The following is an 18440-nucleotide window of genomic DNA, read 5'->3' as shown; positions in this document are numbered from 1 at the left end:
CAGATTTTGGTACTAATGTCTTCTGGACTTACTCCTCCACATACATCTTATTAACTTACCAATGCCAACTACGGGTTTTATCATCTATAAGGCATGTAACACCTTTAAAGTCCCTGTGAGGTTTGTGGGAGAGCTGAGACACTCACTTTTCACTATCTGGATTTCTAAATAAAACCAGAATTGAAATTAAGGAATAGCTTTAACTTGTATTTTTTAGAAGTTATGTACTTTGTTTAATACTTCATCTCTCACACCCGCTTTACTAAAGAGATCCCAAGAACCACCACAGTGAACTAAAGAAAAAGAAAGAAGTGATGTTTTGGTCTGAAGCGATAGTGTCAATAATCAGTTCAGAAAACAGCACCTGAAGTACAGGATTAACATCTTCTAATTTAAATCATGTATTGTGCAGTTCTCCCCTTCTTTGAGGCTTGTTAAGAAGTGCTAAGGAAACACCCAAGTGCTACCACCGCTCTGCAAATTGCACACCTCAGTCTCAGAGCACAGAGCTTGCTTCTCAGTGGGGGGGAGGTCAATCTTCAAGTTAAAAAAGGAAATTCTGGTTTGAGCAAAACATTACTTGAAAAAGAATGTGTAAAAATGCTGTGCGAAACTTCCTGCTCACATGCTTAACTGACAAAATGCCAGCTTAACTTCTACTTGAACATACATAACATTTACTCTGGGTCTTATGATCTGAAGATGCTGGAGGCATAAGAGAAAAAAAATAAACATAACTGATTTCAAGGCCATTCTCACTTTCTCTGATTACAAGACCAGTCTCAAATAAAGAGGCCTAGATTTTGCACTCCATCACAGTTGAAGAATGTTGTAAACATTTTTATTACAGATAAAACTGACAACATGGCTGCTCAGGGCTGTGAATAGATGGACACAAAAAAACCCCCCACACCAACCCTAAAAAGTCCCCTAGTTACTTTGCCATTACATCATCAGTTCCTGAAGCACCATTTACCGTATACTGGTACTCCAAACAAAAGACAAGAGCGCTAGAATCTTGCAAAGTGAGATACACGTTACCAGAATATGTCTTGACACTTGCTCAAGCTATATTGTGTACAATAAATACTTTCCCTATGAGAAAATTCTTCCTATATACTTGATTTTCAGTAGAATTTCATTTTGTTCATCAGATCAATCTGATTCACGAAATTTAGAAAAGGCAAAAAAGAAAGCATAAGAACAAACTTAAACAAAGCATAAGGAATTTCTCAGTGGAAGAAGATTAAATAGTTTAAATTATCTGCCCAATGGTGGGAAAATATAAGAAATGGCAAGAAATCTACCTACAAAGGCAATGGGAAAAGAAAGACAAAAAGAAGAGGAGCAAAGTCCAAATGCCTTGTGTTATACCCTAGGGATGTAAGAACCTATAACCAAATTTACCCAGACAGTGGTCAAAGCTTCTAGAATGTAATCAATACAGAAGAAAGCTGTGGGAAACATACTACCAGCCATTTAGATTAAGGAGGTTGTGTAAACGGATGTATACAACAGCAATATCATAACAAATACCACTTGGTGAGGTTTTTTTCCATCTTCTTACCTTTCACGTATGAGAATTATTAAAAAGCACACAAGGGAATTCTAGGCCAAAACCTCTATTAAGAGGTAAACTCAAGAGTGAGTTCTGCAACCTGGAAGAAAATTAATCCTAAAAAGTAATTTATCTCAAACCAGCTACTGTTTATATTGTTATTCAGTACTCCTGTTATTTGCAGAAAAATAATCTGTAGGTATCCCTTATCTGCTTTAACGACTATTAGGCATTTTACTGTCCATCATTTGGTGGACTCATCTTGATGTACTGCAATAAGACACCGACTAAAGTTGAGAATTCCCAAACATTTGATTATTTCCTCAGCCTTTACAAGCAGCAATTATTATTCTTTAACCTAGTAGCAATTATTTAAAGAATACTCAAAATAGACAAATTAAGTCATAAAGTACACTGAAATCTAGGTATGGTCAGATTAGACTAGTTACTATTTAACGGAAATGAGCAGCTTCCTGTTGTCAGGCAAACAGCAAGTAACTTCCATTTCAAGCTGCAGTATTTTACGCTCCTGCAAAGATCTGCACCATAACTTTCATTTCAATAGTATTCCACGTGAAATTTGCTTCCAGATGAAATAAAGACAAGTATGGAAATATACTAGAACATTTTAGTTCCTTCTTCCTGCTTTTTAGCATGTCCCAAGTTCACCAAGTTTTGTCTTCCAAATACAGGTCTTGGACCTCCTTCCACTGCAAAACTCCTCCTCTCTGGATTTTTTGCGCTTGGTTCCACTATCAGTGCTCTTTCAAAGCAAATTTCCTATTTAGAGCCGACGAGATAAACAGAGTTGGCAGCAGTCAGCCCAGCCAGTGAGTGCTAATAGCTCCTCACCTGGCATATCCAACTGCTCGGGGAAGTTCTAACCTGGCACTTTGCAGCGTGAGTGGTTTTACTACGCAGTTACGTGAAGCAACTTCCAGAGAAGCACAACCTAAATACAACACGTGCAGACGGAGCATCGCTTGGGCTGCTCTTTGCTTCACCCATGTGTTTGTGTTGCCAGGTAGGGCTTTGAACATGTACAGAAGAGACACGTGTGTCTAGAGACGCACAGACCTCCAGCGCGGAAGGTCTGACCATCCCGGCTTCTAAAAGGGAAAAGCCCACACTGAACCGTGATCTCTTTCATTTAATTAGTAGTACGTAAATAAGATACAACTAGTTCTACTGGCAGAATTTCAGGATTTTTGCTAGTAGCACCTCAAACCCAAACTCACGTATCTCAGAAAAGTCTTTTCTGAGACTTACAGATCAACAGCATCACCACACTTGTTGCCCCTGCCTCAAGACCCCCAGATCAGTCCTGTGCCCGAGCACACCCTGGCGAGAGGGACGACTCACTCCGGGCGAGCAGAAACACTTCTGAAAAAACAGCAAAGAGCTACCCGGGAGGAGCGGCGAAGCTTCGGCGCCCCCGAGCAGCAGCCCCGTACAACCTCCACCCACACACATCGACGCGTGGCCAAACTCTCCCAGCACGGCTTTGGGCGGCTCCCACCTGCAGAGCGGCTCCCACCTGGGGCTCCGCCGCACCGAGAGCCGGCGGGGCAGGAGGCGGCAGCGACCCGGCCCCAGACCCAGCCGCGAGTTCCAGCGGCACTGCCGGGGGCCCCAGCGGGCGGACAGGGCAGGGGCCGGGCACGGGGCTGGGGCAGGGGGCTGGGGCCGGGGGCTGGGGCCGGGCGCGGCCCCCGCGGAGCGGAGCGCGGCACTTACTGTGTGGTGGCGGGGCGGGGGCGGCGTTGCCTCCGCGGGGCAGCGGCGGGAGCAGCGGGGCCGAGGAGGTGCGGGCGGTGCAGGCGGGCGGCGATCGCGGCTCCCCGGCGGGGCCGCGGGGCGGGGCGGCAACAGAGCCCTGCCCGCCCGAGCCTCGGGGCCGGAGGCGGGAGCGGAGCCAGCCCAGCCCCACCCGCCCAGCCGCGGGTCGCACCCGAGCCCCGCCACCGCCCCTCGCCGCTACCAAAGGAGGAGTTACAATTAGTGCAAGGGCAAGCCCTGCATGCTGAGGCGTTTTAAATTTTGGCAGCAGCTTTCTGTCGCCGGGCTCGTTGCGTGCTCTACTCATGCCCAATGTACGACTAGAACAGGGGAACTGATCCTTGTACCTCTGCTAAAGTGGGAACACCAGAGTGGTGAAGCTCCCCAAGACCTTCAAAGGTTTTCAACTTCAATGAAACAGAAAAGGGATTTAAAACGTTAAGTTGTGGCAGACACAGAGCACCATCACTACATCGACCTCATTCCACTGCAAAATGACTTAGTTGTACTCAGTTCCGCCAGTTACACACTGAAAAGAAAAAAAAAAAAAGAAGAGCACACAACCCTCCCAAAATACCAAAAGGTTAGTACAAGGAAAGCTAAAGCACGAGAAGCTAAGGCGTGTGTGTGTGGGGGGTGGATGTCAAAACCATGTAGATTTTAGACCTAAGAGTGACGAGGAATAAGAAACACCAAGAAAGTTGGTAAATCAATATCTTTATTTTATAGAAAGTAGTTTGATCAGTGTGCTGAACCTGCCATTAGCGGTGGTTTTGCTATTTTTAATAAAAATAAACATTTGAAAAAAATTACCTTAGAGAAGTTATCATCTCCAAGCTTATCTCCATTTAATCACTGTTGCTTTTTTTGTAACTATTGCAACTAATCTAACACTGGGTGCTCTTAAGAGAAGGGAGTGGTACCTAATGTAGGATATCTGAACAGTTTATTTCCTGCAACTGGTAGCGAGGTTCCTAAAATGCAGTAGAACATGTACGACTTCACATTGCACCACTGTAGCATGGTACAAAATCTGCATCTAAATTCCATTTTTCTCCATAAACATCCTGCAATGTCAGCTGTCAGGTGAGAATTTGCTAGTGAAAAGTCACACGGCAAGCCAGTTTAAGTACCCAGATGGCCAGAGTTTTAAACTTCCACAAGTTACTGAAGTAATCCTAAAGAATTTGGATCACGTATCTGTTTGAGGTAACTGAATCAGTTAGCAACACAAGAATGACGCACTCTGATAGCATTATGTATTGCTACACAGACAAACACAAGTCACAACTGCCAGTCTATAATATTTAAAAGGGACATTATCAACTACATGCCAAGTTATTTTGTCTGGACAATAAATTATTTTTTATTAAGCACTCGTAAATGCAAATTTTACTTTCAATCTGTGCACATGGCTACTTTAAGCACAGAACCCTCCGCAGGCACTATCACCCTTAAGTTTGAGTAACTTGCATAGCAATGGGGAAGAAGCATTAATTGCTGGAGGACAAAAGTCAGTGGAAGTTGTTAAGGGCAATAGCTGGAAGAGTTTTAAGTTCAGTTCTCCAATGACTAGATTTCAAGTTGAGAGTGTCCCTTTAAAAGTTTCAATTACAACAGAAGTTAACTCATTTTGACTCCATCATTACAAGAAAACTACCAATAATTTGTCTTACAACAGTTAAATATCAATAAACACTATACAAGCAAACAACTGATTCATAAATGAAATAGCAGCAACATGGAATTCTAGACGGTTGAGTTTCTGCAGGATTTATTGGAAAGATTATAAAGATGTGGCAAATACATTGTGATTTTACATAATTTACTTTTGAGAATAGCTTATAGTAACTATAAACATTATTGAAAATGTCTGCTCACGGTCAGTACTATTCTGGTATAAGCATAAGTTTGCCAGGATTTTTCATAGTGCAGCTTTACTCAGAAAAATGACAACATTGTATGTCTTGGCAAATTACATATAAAAACTGCTCAGTTCCCAGATGGTAAGACAGCTTTTTGTGATTGCCAGTACAATAAACTTGAGCTTGAAATATTAAAGCTAATGAGATATAAATATTTAAGGACAAAACATCAAGGACATAATTATATAATACTGCCATGATTTTTGCACATGTAACTTTTTTAGTTCAGTGGATGTATAAAACTGATGCATGTATATAAGCAGCTACAAAGTCATGGTTTCAGCTGATTCTAAAGGACTGTGCTACTGTTTACTTCACTGTTTTCCTTCTTCCATAAGAACATAGGATATTAGAAACTCAGCCACTGAACAGACACAACATACCCATTGGGCAAGTCTGTTTTGTAAGGTGGTGTCACTTTTAGTCACTTTTCTGGTCCATCACTGTACTTAAACTGTTTTGTTATCAAGTTTGATTTCAATCTAGTGTTAAGGAAGAACAAATACAATTGAATCACTGAACAGCTGTACCAGCTTGAAATGCTGTCACATGTTTCTTCATGGCAAAACATTCACATTCTTTTTATTGCACAATTTGAAAATTCAGGTTATGTGCATAAAAACCTTCATAGTGTTTGCACTGCAACTTGCGAAACATACATTTAAAATGACCTTAATACATTTTACAAAATCTTTTTAAACAACTTTATATTCTTAAGATAAAAGCATCCTGAGAATGTTACATAGTTCATTTTACAAGCCCTTCATTTCTGCTAAGCTTTGTTTATCCCCATAATTCCTAATTTGACAAGTTTATTTTACAGTTAATATCTTGGTGCTATATTTCACAAAATATCTTTTAGCAAAAAGTACACCACTGGCATTCAAGTAATCCAGCCTCACATCTAATTTACAAATTAAACCTCTGTCAAGCTCTCAAGTAAGGAAAAGTAAACCAAAATACAGAAACAGTTTAGCTGACTAAAAAAATGTAAAGGCCTTGCGCATTAATAATTTGGTCAAACGTTTAAGTTATGCAGTTTAATATTTTGGCAAAAAATACCCCAAACTCCATCTATCCTTTTTTCTTTCACTTGACACCTGATGTAAACATACAGTACAAAGCCTGACACTGGTGAAGTAATTTGCTGTTGAGTTTTTTCCTTTTTCCTTTTTTTAAAGTACTTAGGAAAAGCAGACAAACAAGAATGTAAGTGCTAAGAATGAACTGAGTATCTTTGGGCTAAATAAAAACTCTTACTGGAAAAAAAAAAAGGCAAAAATAAATTAGGTTGGGTTTGGGTTTTTCTTCCTCTACATACAGCTAAATAAATAGTCTTTGAAGAAATTCTAGTGCCATATCCTAAAGCAGTATCTTCCTGTATCTTTTTGATCAAGACTAAGGCTTCACACATAATCCTGACGATTTTACTAGGAAGATATCCATTCATATTTACATTTTACTTTTGTAAAGGGAGTGTTCAGGATTAAAAATATATTTACTTTTAAAAGGTAAGCCTGCCATCCTGATGGCAGTGATTTTAGCTATAGAACAGAAGACAAGTTACAGAACATCCTTCAGTTTCTTATACCCAGATGAGGGGAAGGAGATCAGGCAAGTTAAGAGAGGTAAACAGCCTGGATTCCAGGAATGGATACAGAGAGTGGCTCGTTACATGAATGCTTGCATGACCAGGAGCATTCACTCCTACGACTTTGTTTCTCTTCTACACACAGGTATAAATTTTTATTGTCAGCTGACTAAATAAATTGAGAAGAGAGACAGTTATGGCTGCCACAGTGAAAAAGAACATTACCTAAGGTTTCCATTTGGACAGACACGCTTTTAGAAGGTGGCCAGGTGTTGAATATAAGCAGAGGTCATGCCCAGATGGTACACTCCTGGTGGGAGTGTAAATACCTCAAAAGGAAGAATAAACCACTTCAGCAACATCTTAATAATATTATAACTATATAATTCGGAGTCCTATATAGCTTTTATTTTAGGCAACGATCAAAATCTGAAGGACTTTGTTAATCTTTAAGGCATTAGTGCATCAGGGACTAAAAGCTCCAGGTAATAAATACAGGGTTGGGGGGTGGGGGAGTGGGAGGTCAAAGGGGAGAAAGGAAAAAACAAAACATCTTTGTGTCACAAGCTATCCTTGTGCATCTGCTTTGTTGGTTAGTGCCAGGAAAAGCATTTTCAGGGATAGCAGAAAGGGGAATGTTATTCACTATTCTGAGAAAAACATTAGATCATAAATTTCACATCATTTTTTAACACATCCTTTAAAGGGCTGAATCTATCAGGCAAGATTCTCATCTTTACTGTTCCATCAGCACCACAGGAGAATATGTGATTTGCTGGTCCTGTCTCAATTTGCATGACTCCCGTCCCAATGTTTCTGAAGAGAGACTGTCGAGCATGCTCATTGATGAAAGTGTGAAGAAGATTAAATGTAGAAAGACTCCACACCTGAAAGACCATCAAAACATCAATCTCTTATAAGGAAAATTACCATGATCTTAAAATTCAGCAGTCATGAGTCATGGAGAAACTGGACTACATTTTACCTTTATTTTTCTGACACTAACTGTAAAAGAAAAATATGTAGCAATATGTAATGACACAGTTATAGAATATCAATATGCATTTTCTATAACGGGGTATATATATACGGGGACTAAGGTACCACTAATTAAAAGGAAGACTGCAATGTAAGACTAATATTTCATAATTAAATTAGTAAATACGAAAGTCAGGGTTGAGAACAAATGCAGTACATATGACATCTGATTGTTCCACACCGGTACCAGATTCTTTCTGAATGTACACATCATCTCTGCTCCCTCCCCGTCATTAGTACCTTTATGTTGCCTTCAGCAGATCCTGTGACAAAATACTCTTCTGTAGGATCAACAGCAATTGCTTTGACTGGAGAATCATGACTCTGAAGTAACTGTTGCTGCTGTTTTTGTCGAAGATCAATTACACATGTAAAGCCTTTTCTGCCTCCAGATATTAACAGCTGATGTTTTGGAGCATATGCAAGCACAGTTGCTCCACTATCATGACAGACAAAAGCTGAAAGCCAAAGCAAAGGAATTTAAATAAAACACAGTACTAACTTCAATTCTCCATCAACCTCTAATGGTTGAAGACAGTAGTAACAGTGACTTTGATGCTGTAATTCAAGTGATCGCAACCAACCCATTTGTTCCAGTATCATATATATGTAATCCCAGGTTCACATCAGCCATTCTCAAGCTATAGTATTCTCAAAAAAATCCTTTTCTTTTTATCCTTGTGTAATCAAAAACTATTAATCCCTGACCAGAAACAGATTATTTTCAAAGTCTCTAATTTTTTTTTTAATGCATATAATTTCCATCAAAAATTCCCCCTAAACTACTTGCCCAACTACCTTACAAGTTTCCACTGGTTATTTTACTGATAATTTGGTGCTTTTCACACTTATTTGGATATGTCTACTCCCCCAAATGAGTGGAGGAAGTGAATGATAATTACAATTTCCAGAACACAGCTCAGTATATTGCACTTGTAGTTCAGAGGGTCGCCAAGTTTCTATTTAGAGATTGCATATGTCCTTCACATACAATCAAGCATTCATCATACTGTAAGTAAACAGAGTTCACAACTCTCTGATCTTAATTCTGTATTTCAGATTTTGAAATTTGTTGTATTTCTTGCAACAAAGTATAAGTAATAAACCTAATGAAACCTTGCTAAGTATTATATCTCAAAAAACATGCTTATATGAATAACTCTTCTAAAGCATATTTGTAATACTATTTCTAGATACTATTTATCTATATAAACCATTGACAGTATTTGGCATAATACACAGAATAAAAGTGCCATGGAAGTGGACAATCTTTGAGGGCAAAAATGCACTACAAGTAGAGCAGTTAAGTTCATCCCTTAATTCAACTGTGAAATTTACTACACAAATGTGAGATCTTATTTGTATATCCGCTTGTTCAATATTTTCATAAAAATATCAATATTTTCTATAAAATTAGGTGTGTTTATTCATATACATATCTTCAGACAACTGTTTTCTAATCATGTCCTCATGTCTTTATTTGGCCTAATATTTAATTAATAAATTTTGGGTAGCAGCACAGATTTATGAATACAGACACAGCCACAGGAACTTAAACATAAGGAGGCTGTCGATGCATGATGTACAAAAACATAAAACCACGCTAAAAACTGGGGTTCTGACAATGTTATAGCTATTGTCTTCTCAATATGCTACTCACTACATGGAGAAGCTGCTCAGAACCTTTTAAAAAGGAACAGAAATGTTCAGCTGTCAGGGGTTGCCCTTGTGGTGCAAAGACACAAGGTATGCAAAGGAAGGTGCTCATGTGCGTGAAACCGATCATTTATACAGAGCACTAAACAGTTTCTCAAGAATCTGGTTTTATGTTCCTGCCAGTGCACTCACACAGAGCAGTGTAAGATGCTTTACTGCTAATGCTAAAATTACTTCCCACAATAACTTTTCCATAAAGATATACACAAAAATACATATTTTTTACTGTGATCAAATATTTTGGAGGTTGTATTTTGCTTACCATGCACCAAGCTATTTGTGGGTGAAACCAAAGTATCCCAAAGACAAATATTTCTGTAGGAAAAAAAATGCAGTTTAAATCAGTGACAAATGTTCTAAGGTATTTTGAACACCTGAGAAGGCATCTGAACCTTAAAAACAGTCTTTCAATGATTACTTTTAAGCAGACCTCAAATTACTTCCATAGTTATACATATACTGCACAAACATGCCTTCTACACAATCATTCTATAACTGGCTTTTCTCATAAAGGATTCCTATTGAGATGACAATCTGTTGTAGCTGAACTCACAGGAATGTCAGCAGTTGTTGATGTTTCTTGATCAATACTTACTTACAAAAATAAGTGTGAAATGAAGAGCTATGCTAGTTGTAATTTAAGACAGGCTCGTATGATAAGAACAGAACAGAATAATTCAGCTGGAAGTGACCTAGAAGGATCATCTGGTCCACCTGCCTGACACCTAAGGGGTGACCAGAACTTAAAGCATGTTACTAAGAGCCAAATGTCTCAAACATGGAGAGGCTTGGGGCATAGACCACCTCTTAAGGAAGCCAGATCCAGTGTCTGAACTCCCTCTTGGGAGAGAAATGTTTCCTGATGTCTAGCCTGAACCTCCCCTGGCACAGTTCTGAGCCATTCCCCATCCCATCACTGGATCCCAGAGAGAAGAGCTCACGACCTCCTTCTCTCCCTCTCATAGGGAACATGAACAGAGTTTTGCGCTTCCTTACAAAACCTCCTTTAATAGACACATGAATTTAGATGCTAACATTGCTTCTTTCCCCCTCCCACAAAGAAAGAAATCAAGTAGAAGTACAGGTGGCTCTAAAACTACTTAAGAAGAATCATCAAAAAAACAAAGTGGTAGAGAGAAGGTATCTTCATGTATTATCAGAGCAGTTCTTACCTGTTGTCAGAAGACAATCCTGCTGTGGCTATCAAAGATGATGAACTGATGAAAACAAAGTCATTGGCTGTTTTGTTATGACATTGCCACATCTGAAAAATTGCAGTTTAGAAATTAATTAAAAAGGAAATGTATTTTGTACAAATGTGAAATATTAAATCTCCTTGAGAAGGTATGCTGTTCAAAAGTAATTTAAAGAACAAGGCATATAAAGGTATTGGTATGCCTTGTGAAACGCTTAATTTTTCATGAAAGTATACTTTCCAGCCCTGCATAACTGTCAATTACAGAATCACAAAATGACAGAATATGCCAAGTTGGAAACAACCCACAAGAATCACTGAGTCCAGTTCCTGGACCTGCACAGGACCCTCCCCAAGAATCACACCATGTGCCTTGAGAGCATCGTCCAAGCGCTTCTTGAACTCTGTCAGGCTTGGTGCTGTGGCCACTTACCTGGGCAGCCTCTTCCAGTGCCCAACTACCCTCTGGGTGAAGAACCTCTTTCTAATATCCAGCCTAAACTTCCCCTGACACAACTTCAGGCCATTCCCTTGGGTCCTGTCACTGCTCACCACAGAGAAGAGATCAGTGCCTGCCCCTCCTCTTTCCCTCACCAGAGAGCTGTAGACTGCAATGAGGTCTCCCCTCAGTCTCCTCTTCTCCAGACTGAACACACCAAGTGACCTCAGTCAATCCTAATATGGCTTCCCCTTAAGGCCCTTCACCATCCTTGTTGCCCTTCTTTGGATGCTCTCTAACAGCTTAATATCTTTCTTATATTGCAGCAGCCAAAACTGCACATGATATTCAAGGTGAGGTTGCACCAGTGCAGGACAATTAACTGACAACAAACAATTACAGACTAGTCTCAATGAACATTAACGTTATTTCAGATCTAACACTGCATTTTCTACTCTCCACTTAGCAAGTATGATTAGAACATAAGAACTTGTCTGTCAGACATATCACAGAATGGCAACAACACATAATTTATTCTTGATTAACACTGTTTATCAGCATAATCCCCACTCTCTCCTAACTATTCTGAAGGGGTAAAGAAATAAGAGAGCACAACACAAGGTTATGGAAACTAATTTAGTTTTCAGCTTACCAAATATGGCTTAGGTGAAGTTCCAGTAAGTGGGCAACATTTCCAGTTTGTCTGATATAAACTTAAATATCCATCAGCATCAACAATTCCAAACTGAAAAAAAATATATACTCATAGTAAATACATATGTATTGCAAAGAAAATGTCCACAATTCTTCGAAACTACTTTAGATTTGAAGAATGTGAGTTTCTGTTAATTTGCAATTATACTGGGGGGAAGAGAGAACAGAAGTACGGAAACATTCTGTCAGTTACCTTATTTCCTTGGTAATTGAATCTCATTCGAGTTACCCTTGAGTTGCCACCAGATCGAAAACAAGTGATTTGCTGAGCATGACCCCATTCAAACATTCTTACACTACCATCTTGAGCACCTGTTAGGTCTGCAACAGAAAATATTTACAAGACTTTTCACAGGTGTTGTAGCTTTTAAAATTTTAAAAAATCTCACACCACCTCAAAGTTACTAGTGCCAAACTATGTGCCATAGTACCTGGCTTGGTGTAGGACTAGTAGGTACCACTGGAACTTGTGTTATTCATTATTAAACTAAGAACTATATTTAGATGGTACTGAAATATGAAGCTATTTACTTGGAGATAATAACATTTTTCCCACTATCTTTCACTCAAGTGACAAATGAAACAAAAATACTTTTTGCTACAAAAATATCCCTGTTTCTAAAGGCTATTCTAAATCCCCCGGTATTGTTTTTTAAAATGATAAATAGTTTCACTAAAATATGGCTTACAAACAACTTTCATATAGACAGACTGCTGTGCTAGTATAAAGTAGCATACTGAGAAACAGGCCAATAAGAAATATATAGTCTTTAGATAACTTTTCTTGTTTTTTTTTTTAAAAAAAACCCTGAACTTACAATATGGTAGTGTTGGGTGAGAAGCCATTCTTCTGACGTTATTAATAGCTTTCTTGAGCATCTGTTAAATATACAACAAAATAGAAAAAAATTAACAGTACTGCTGAACAAAAAGTTATTGAACTGGAGAATAATTAGTGATTGTAGAGAGTTGTCTCCTATCAAATTTCTTACTGGGTTTAGAGATTAAGACAGAAGTCAGTTTCTTCCAAGACTAGTGCACATGTTAACACTTTTGCAGCTTTATGCATCTAGGTAAATATTAAATTTTTGCTTCAGAAATGTATGGATCCAAACATAAGCACTCCTTAGACTGCAATCTTACCTCTTTTCTTGCCAATTCCTTTCTGATTCCATTAAATTTATTGGAATATTCCTGAATATTGTAAGATAAGCAAAACAGAGGCAGAAGCATGTAAAGAAAGAGGTAAACAAACTTTAACAGAAGTAAAAAATAGGAAGGAATATATCTGTTTTCAAGTCTAGTTAACTTATTGCCATTGCTTGGAAAGTGGTTATTTGTGGCCATCCAGAATAAGCAATATACCTAGTAACTGGCATTAAAAAATAAATAATAATAAAAACTTCTTCAAAACTTTCTGTAATTTTGCAAATACAGATCCAATGACTTTTCAGTAGCACTTTTGTTCCTATGCTCCACACTTCACAAGGTGCATTGCCAAGACTGCTGTTTACATTGCTGTTTTTCTTATTTTATTAATTCTTACTGGGAAAAATTCAATGTATGAAGAGGCTTGGAGACATCAGACAATTATGTTTAAACCTCATCTAATTAAATTGTATGCCCAACCCACAAAAGGAAAAAAACCTGTAGGGATTTTTTCATCATAGAAGTATATCTGCACCTGTGATCTCTCTTCCTTTTTTTCTTTCTATTAATGTATGTCAAGGTTGAGTTTTCATTCTTTGGTTTCTTGATAGTTCTTCTCAAAAGTATCTGACTACTTTGAGGACTGTCTTTCCTCAGAAAACTGTTGGACTCTGTTTGCTCATGCATGTATTATTTACCTGAACATTTGAGAAAGGCATAATTTTATATTTGAGCCAGGTGCTAACTTCAAATGAGAACACAAATGAAATTTTGTTGCCAGAGCACACACCTTCAACACAGCAGCTTACCACTTACTACACACCAATATCAAGCTGGCATTGAATTACTTTTAAAGAATCATTTGGATTGGAAAAGACCTTTAAGATCGTATTGAATCCAACTGTGACTTTCAAGTGTGATAACTTTGTGCAGTATTTTGAAACTGCTTGTCATGAAGCAGTAGATAGTGATCAGTATTTCAAGTATAAGATTCTCCCTTGCCTCCAATCATATCAGGTTGTCAACTGGAAAGAGGCATGAATTACAAATTTTCATGTGTTTTTCATATGATCCAATGAGTAGAAAAGTAATATTCTCTAAATTATCAAAAGCAAAAATGAGGAAAAGCACTTGGAAGGTAAATAATTTATTTTCTTGCTAAAATTTCCCTGGGTTTGGATTAATGGAGAAACTGATTACATCTGGAAGCAGATTTAGGTATTTTAATTCTCAAAGCTTTATTTCACAAGACTTTCCTGAACATAAAAAGATCTCCAATTATGTATTTTCCTTTTTATTTTCTTTAAGTACTTTAAATGTCAAGGAAAAATGTCAAATGGTTTGGTAAAAATATATACACATTTTAAGGTTTAGGACAAGACAAGAGAGGATGATATTCTTCAAACATTTACTGATCGGTGTGTGCATTTATAATTGCAATACTTTTTCCCCTAAACTTACAACTTATCTCTATGAGTAAATGGAAGAACAGTTATTCACGTTCACTCTAATTCTCCACTAAAATGAAGGGCTCTGTTGAGTTTTAGAGCCACCAACTTTTACCCAGAAGTTAGTGGAAGTCATTTTCCTTCATTCAACAGACAAGCACACATCACAATCTCTTAACCCATGATGGATTATGCTTTGGAAAAATGCAAACGTACAGAAAAATACCTTTGAAAGACTGCTAACATAACTCTCTGGTGCAGCATCTCCAATTTAGAAGACACGCACAATTATCAAGTGCAAATACTTCCATTATTAATATAACTGACATTTGAGACTGCTAGCCCTTACTTTCCCCTTATAACAGCTGATGGCTAGAACACTGGTTACTTTGCTGGAGAACTGGGTGCTTTGGGTCTAATGTACAGTAAGCCTGAAAGAATAAAAAAGCTCTTAAAATCCACCCCACCAGTTGTTAAACAGGTAAATAATGGTGTGAGTCACAATGTCTTGTATGACGAGCTGTTGAGAACATTACCTGAGTTTCAAAGCTGTAGGTACATACTAGTACTTCAGTGCCCTCTTAGAAACACCTCCTGTAAGAACTGTGTGAACACATTGTGCTGAAGTGTCTGATGGTGAGCCTCCTTACTTACCTTGTATGAACTGTGCAACAGGAAACAGTGAAGAGTAACAAAAAAAACCTTAGAGCTAATAAAACATTAACTGCATGAGTATCATCAGTCTAATAGTCTCCCTTGCTGATGAAAGTGAAGCAAAGACAACAAGACTGAGAAGCCAGTTATGGTAGAGAACAGTGGGCTATAACTACTAAATGGGCTGCACATTATGGAAAAGCAATGATGACAACAAGAATCAGAAGTAGTATCCGAAGGAACAAAGTAGTAAATAGTAGTGAAGGAAAGATTTTAGTGAAGCTGCTTTTCTTCCAGGTTTGAGTCCTTCCACAGCAACATTATTTTCTCCCAAGAATCCCTATATCTTCCTGCATTTACTTTGTCCTTCATTGGGTACCTTTGTGTTTCTTCCCTAGTGGGTAGGTGTCGTTCTGTGCTGTGGTTGGTTCTCTGCCACAGTCAAACAGTATGCCAGACAAAATTTAGGTCCAAAGGTTTAACAGCAAATGCATTCAACACAAGCATAACTAAATATCTTTAAGAAGAAAGTTCTACTACATACAAAATAAAAAGGTAAGTGCAGTTTACATAATAGATTATATAATTACTTAACGTTGAGAAACACACACACAAAAATTCATACATACTTATATATATAAATGGAAGTGAGAGGAGAAAGCAGTGAAAGCATTCAAAGAATACTTGCAGAAGAGATGGTGCTAACAGCTGCAACACTGGAAACTAGGATCAGTATTTCCTAAACAGAAGGCAGAGGTATAGGTACTGGCACAATACCCACTTCCATGTGTGGATAACATTATCACTCTTATAATGCTTATTCCTTATTTACTTCTCCTAATCAACAGATATTTTCAAAAATCAAATACAATATTAATTAACATATGGTTATTTCATTCTGCCACCAGTTATAGACTTGCTTTGAGCTGTTAAATTACACAAAATGTAGCCAAGTCCCAAGACTTAATGCATTCAGTTATCCAGGAAAACTCCACATTCGTGTTCAGAAAGATCAAGAGATAATGGTGCCTTGTATGACCCTTTCAGCCCAATTAAGTGTCTCCAAATAAGCATCTCCCAGCTAACTAATCAACAGATCTGCATTATCAGACAGCATCTATGCTGCATAGGAACTAAGATAATTGTAGTCTAGCCATTGACATTGTTATCACTTGATCTGAATTAAATTTAACCTAATAGCTTTTTGCTCAGGGCCAAGCTTCATTCCAGACACAAAATCATTCCTAAAACTCAGACTGAAGCTGAAGATCACACTTAAAATAAAAGCTACTTCAACATTTCATTTAAATATTTCTACCCAATCCTTACAAATTTACAGCCTGAAATCTGCTGAATATACACTTTTTAGATAGAGCATTTGGCTTCAAGCCACCAAAGAACAATTTAAGAAGCAACTTCTTACCTAAACCCTGAATCTTTATTTTTAAATTATGCATCATAAGTAAAGAAAGCATATATGGCTTGTCTAAAGGCTTTGCTTGCTTAGTTGGTGTCCCCTAAATTATGTGCAGTATTTATAATAATAATCTATTATGGGAATTGTTATAAAAAAATCCAGCTCATCTTTATTACACTGACAACCTACATTTACTTACACGCTAGTTGTAAAATATAACTAGCAACACTGAACAGACAAAAGGAGATAAGCAGACAGAATACACGAAGGTAGTCTTTGACAAGTGACTTACCACAGATGCACCCCTGCCAGTTTGTGTACTACCAAGCCAAGGCATATTGATAGGTGTGCCAGGATTACTATGAGTATAAGGAGTAGTTCCCTGAACATTTACCAGATCATCACGAGCATGTATAACTAAGAAATCATCAGCCCTGTAAATTAAAAAAGCACTGTAAGTTAAGATTCCAAACAGTAACATTAAATACCATGCTTTGTAACTCTGAATTATCCACAGTCAAAGCTGTGATATTGAAAACAAAGAACATATACCCTTTATTTTCTATTTCCACATCATCATCAACCCAGGTATAGATTTGCGTAGCTAAAATCGCAGAAACATCTAACTCTTGAATATCATGACTTGATGCTATTGCAATGCAGTTCCGATTTGCCTGAAAAAAAGTAACACACAGAATGGGAGATACAAAAGGAAACCTCAGAAAGGAGTTTATTTTAGTTTTCTATGGTTATGGCACCGTTGTTCACACAAATACACAATCAATTTATAAAACCCCAAACATATATGTCTGATCTATATATGTTTAAACTTGACTCCTACACACAAGCTTAAAGAAAAAGTAGACACCTCCTCTCCATTCCCTCCATGTACTGCACAACAGAAAAAAAAGTCAATTTGTAGTAGAAGCGCTTAATTATGAAAAGATAATTATGAAGTGCTTTTGAGAAGGGAGTGCTAAAAGTCCTGTGTGCTAAAAGCAGATAAAGGTGCTGGTTAAGCTTATCTCACACATTCACAATGGGACTACCATCAGTGTTATCAGGTGGAAGTACAACACGATTAGATTATTTTACCTCCTTTACACTTACCTTATTGACTGCAAAAGCAGTAATGATGTCAGATTCTTTATGGATTATTCTTGCCTTGCCTCCTGGGTATCCCATATCTGTTTCTATCTGTATTTAAAAAGTAAAGCACAATTAAAACCAAACTTTTATGCTTTAAAAACACTGCTTTTTAATGAAAGTACAGAGACCAAACACTGTTTCATATGAAATTTCTTTTTTTTCTTCATTTGAATTCTAAGAAAATTCAACAAATACATCCTGTAACAATTACGGTAAATCTATTTTGTGTAATACTCTACTTCCAACTGCTATGTTGAGATCACCACAGCAACAGAGAAAGTGTAATTTGTCACAGAAGTCACAGTTCTACGTTCATTCTCAAGTTTTTCAGGGATGCTGAAAACCAGCAAGGCTGCATACACACTTGCTGTTGATGACTAAAATTTTGAATCTTGATGTTTTGCTCTCAAAAAAATTTGTTAAATCTTTGCAGGCTCTTAGGAAACACTTTTTGCCACTGAAACTGATGAAATAGTACAAAAGAAGATACTGGCAAGCTCCTGAGCAGGGAAATAAATTTGAACTTTGTCAGCTTACCTATTCACATTTTTCCACAATTGAATAAATCTGGAATTCTGTACATTGAAGTATCACAAACTTTTTACTATTAGATATTCTTTTTTTTTCATTTTTCTTAATGTGATCTAATGTTGGATTTGAGTATCGTC

The 18440-nt window shown here is 37.8% G+C and overlaps 2 protein-coding genes across 6 annotated transcripts in view; both read right to left on the bottom strand.

Moving 5' to 3' along the window:
* TNFAIP8 (TNF alpha induced protein 8) overlaps positions 1-3314 on the bottom strand; it is a 60217-nt gene extending 56903 nt beyond the window's left edge. Inside the window, exon 1 of the mRNA XM_032676393.1 lies at positions 3296-3314. Within this exon, the coding sequence (XP_032532284.1) occupies position 3296 (1 nt within the window). The 5' untranslated portion in view covers positions 3297-3314. The remainder of the gene's footprint in view (positions 1-3295) is intronic.
* A 724-nt stretch (positions 3315-4038) lies between these two features.
* The window catches only part of DMXL1 (Dmx like 1), an 83047-nt gene continuing 68645 nt past the window's right edge, over positions 4039-18440 (bottom strand). For 4 of the 5 annotated variants that reach the window (XM_032674889.1, XM_032674884.1, XM_032674885.1 and 1 more), the window contains 11 exons: positions 17734-17820; positions 17176-17297; positions 16916-17057; positions 13099-13149; positions 12774-12834; positions 12149-12276; positions 11894-11986; positions 10780-10871; positions 9870-9922; positions 8132-8349; positions 4039-7740 (listed from right to left, as the gene is read on the bottom strand). In XM_032674889.1, the coding sequence (XP_032530780.1) occupies positions 7516-7740; positions 8132-8349; positions 9870-9922; positions 10780-10871; positions 11894-11986; positions 12149-12276; positions 12774-12834; positions 13099-13149; positions 16916-17057; positions 17176-17297; positions 17734-17820 (1272 nt within the window). In that variant the 3' untranslated portion in view covers positions 4039-7515. The remainder of the gene's footprint in view (positions 7741-8131; positions 8350-9869; positions 9923-10779; positions 10872-11893; positions 11987-12148; positions 12277-12773; positions 12835-13098; positions 13150-16915; positions 17058-17175; positions 17298-17733; positions 17821-18440) is intronic. The other variant, XM_032674886.1, reaches the window with a different exon arrangement.

Source organism: Chiroxiphia lanceolata, chromosome Z (assembly GCF_009829145.1).
Source record: "Chiroxiphia lanceolata isolate bChiLan1 chromosome Z, bChiLan1.pri, whole genome shotgun sequence".
Taxonomy (NCBI): Eukaryota; Metazoa; Chordata; class Aves; order Passeriformes; family Pipridae; genus Chiroxiphia; species Chiroxiphia lanceolata.
This window is presented reverse-complemented; position numbering and strand designations above follow the sequence as displayed.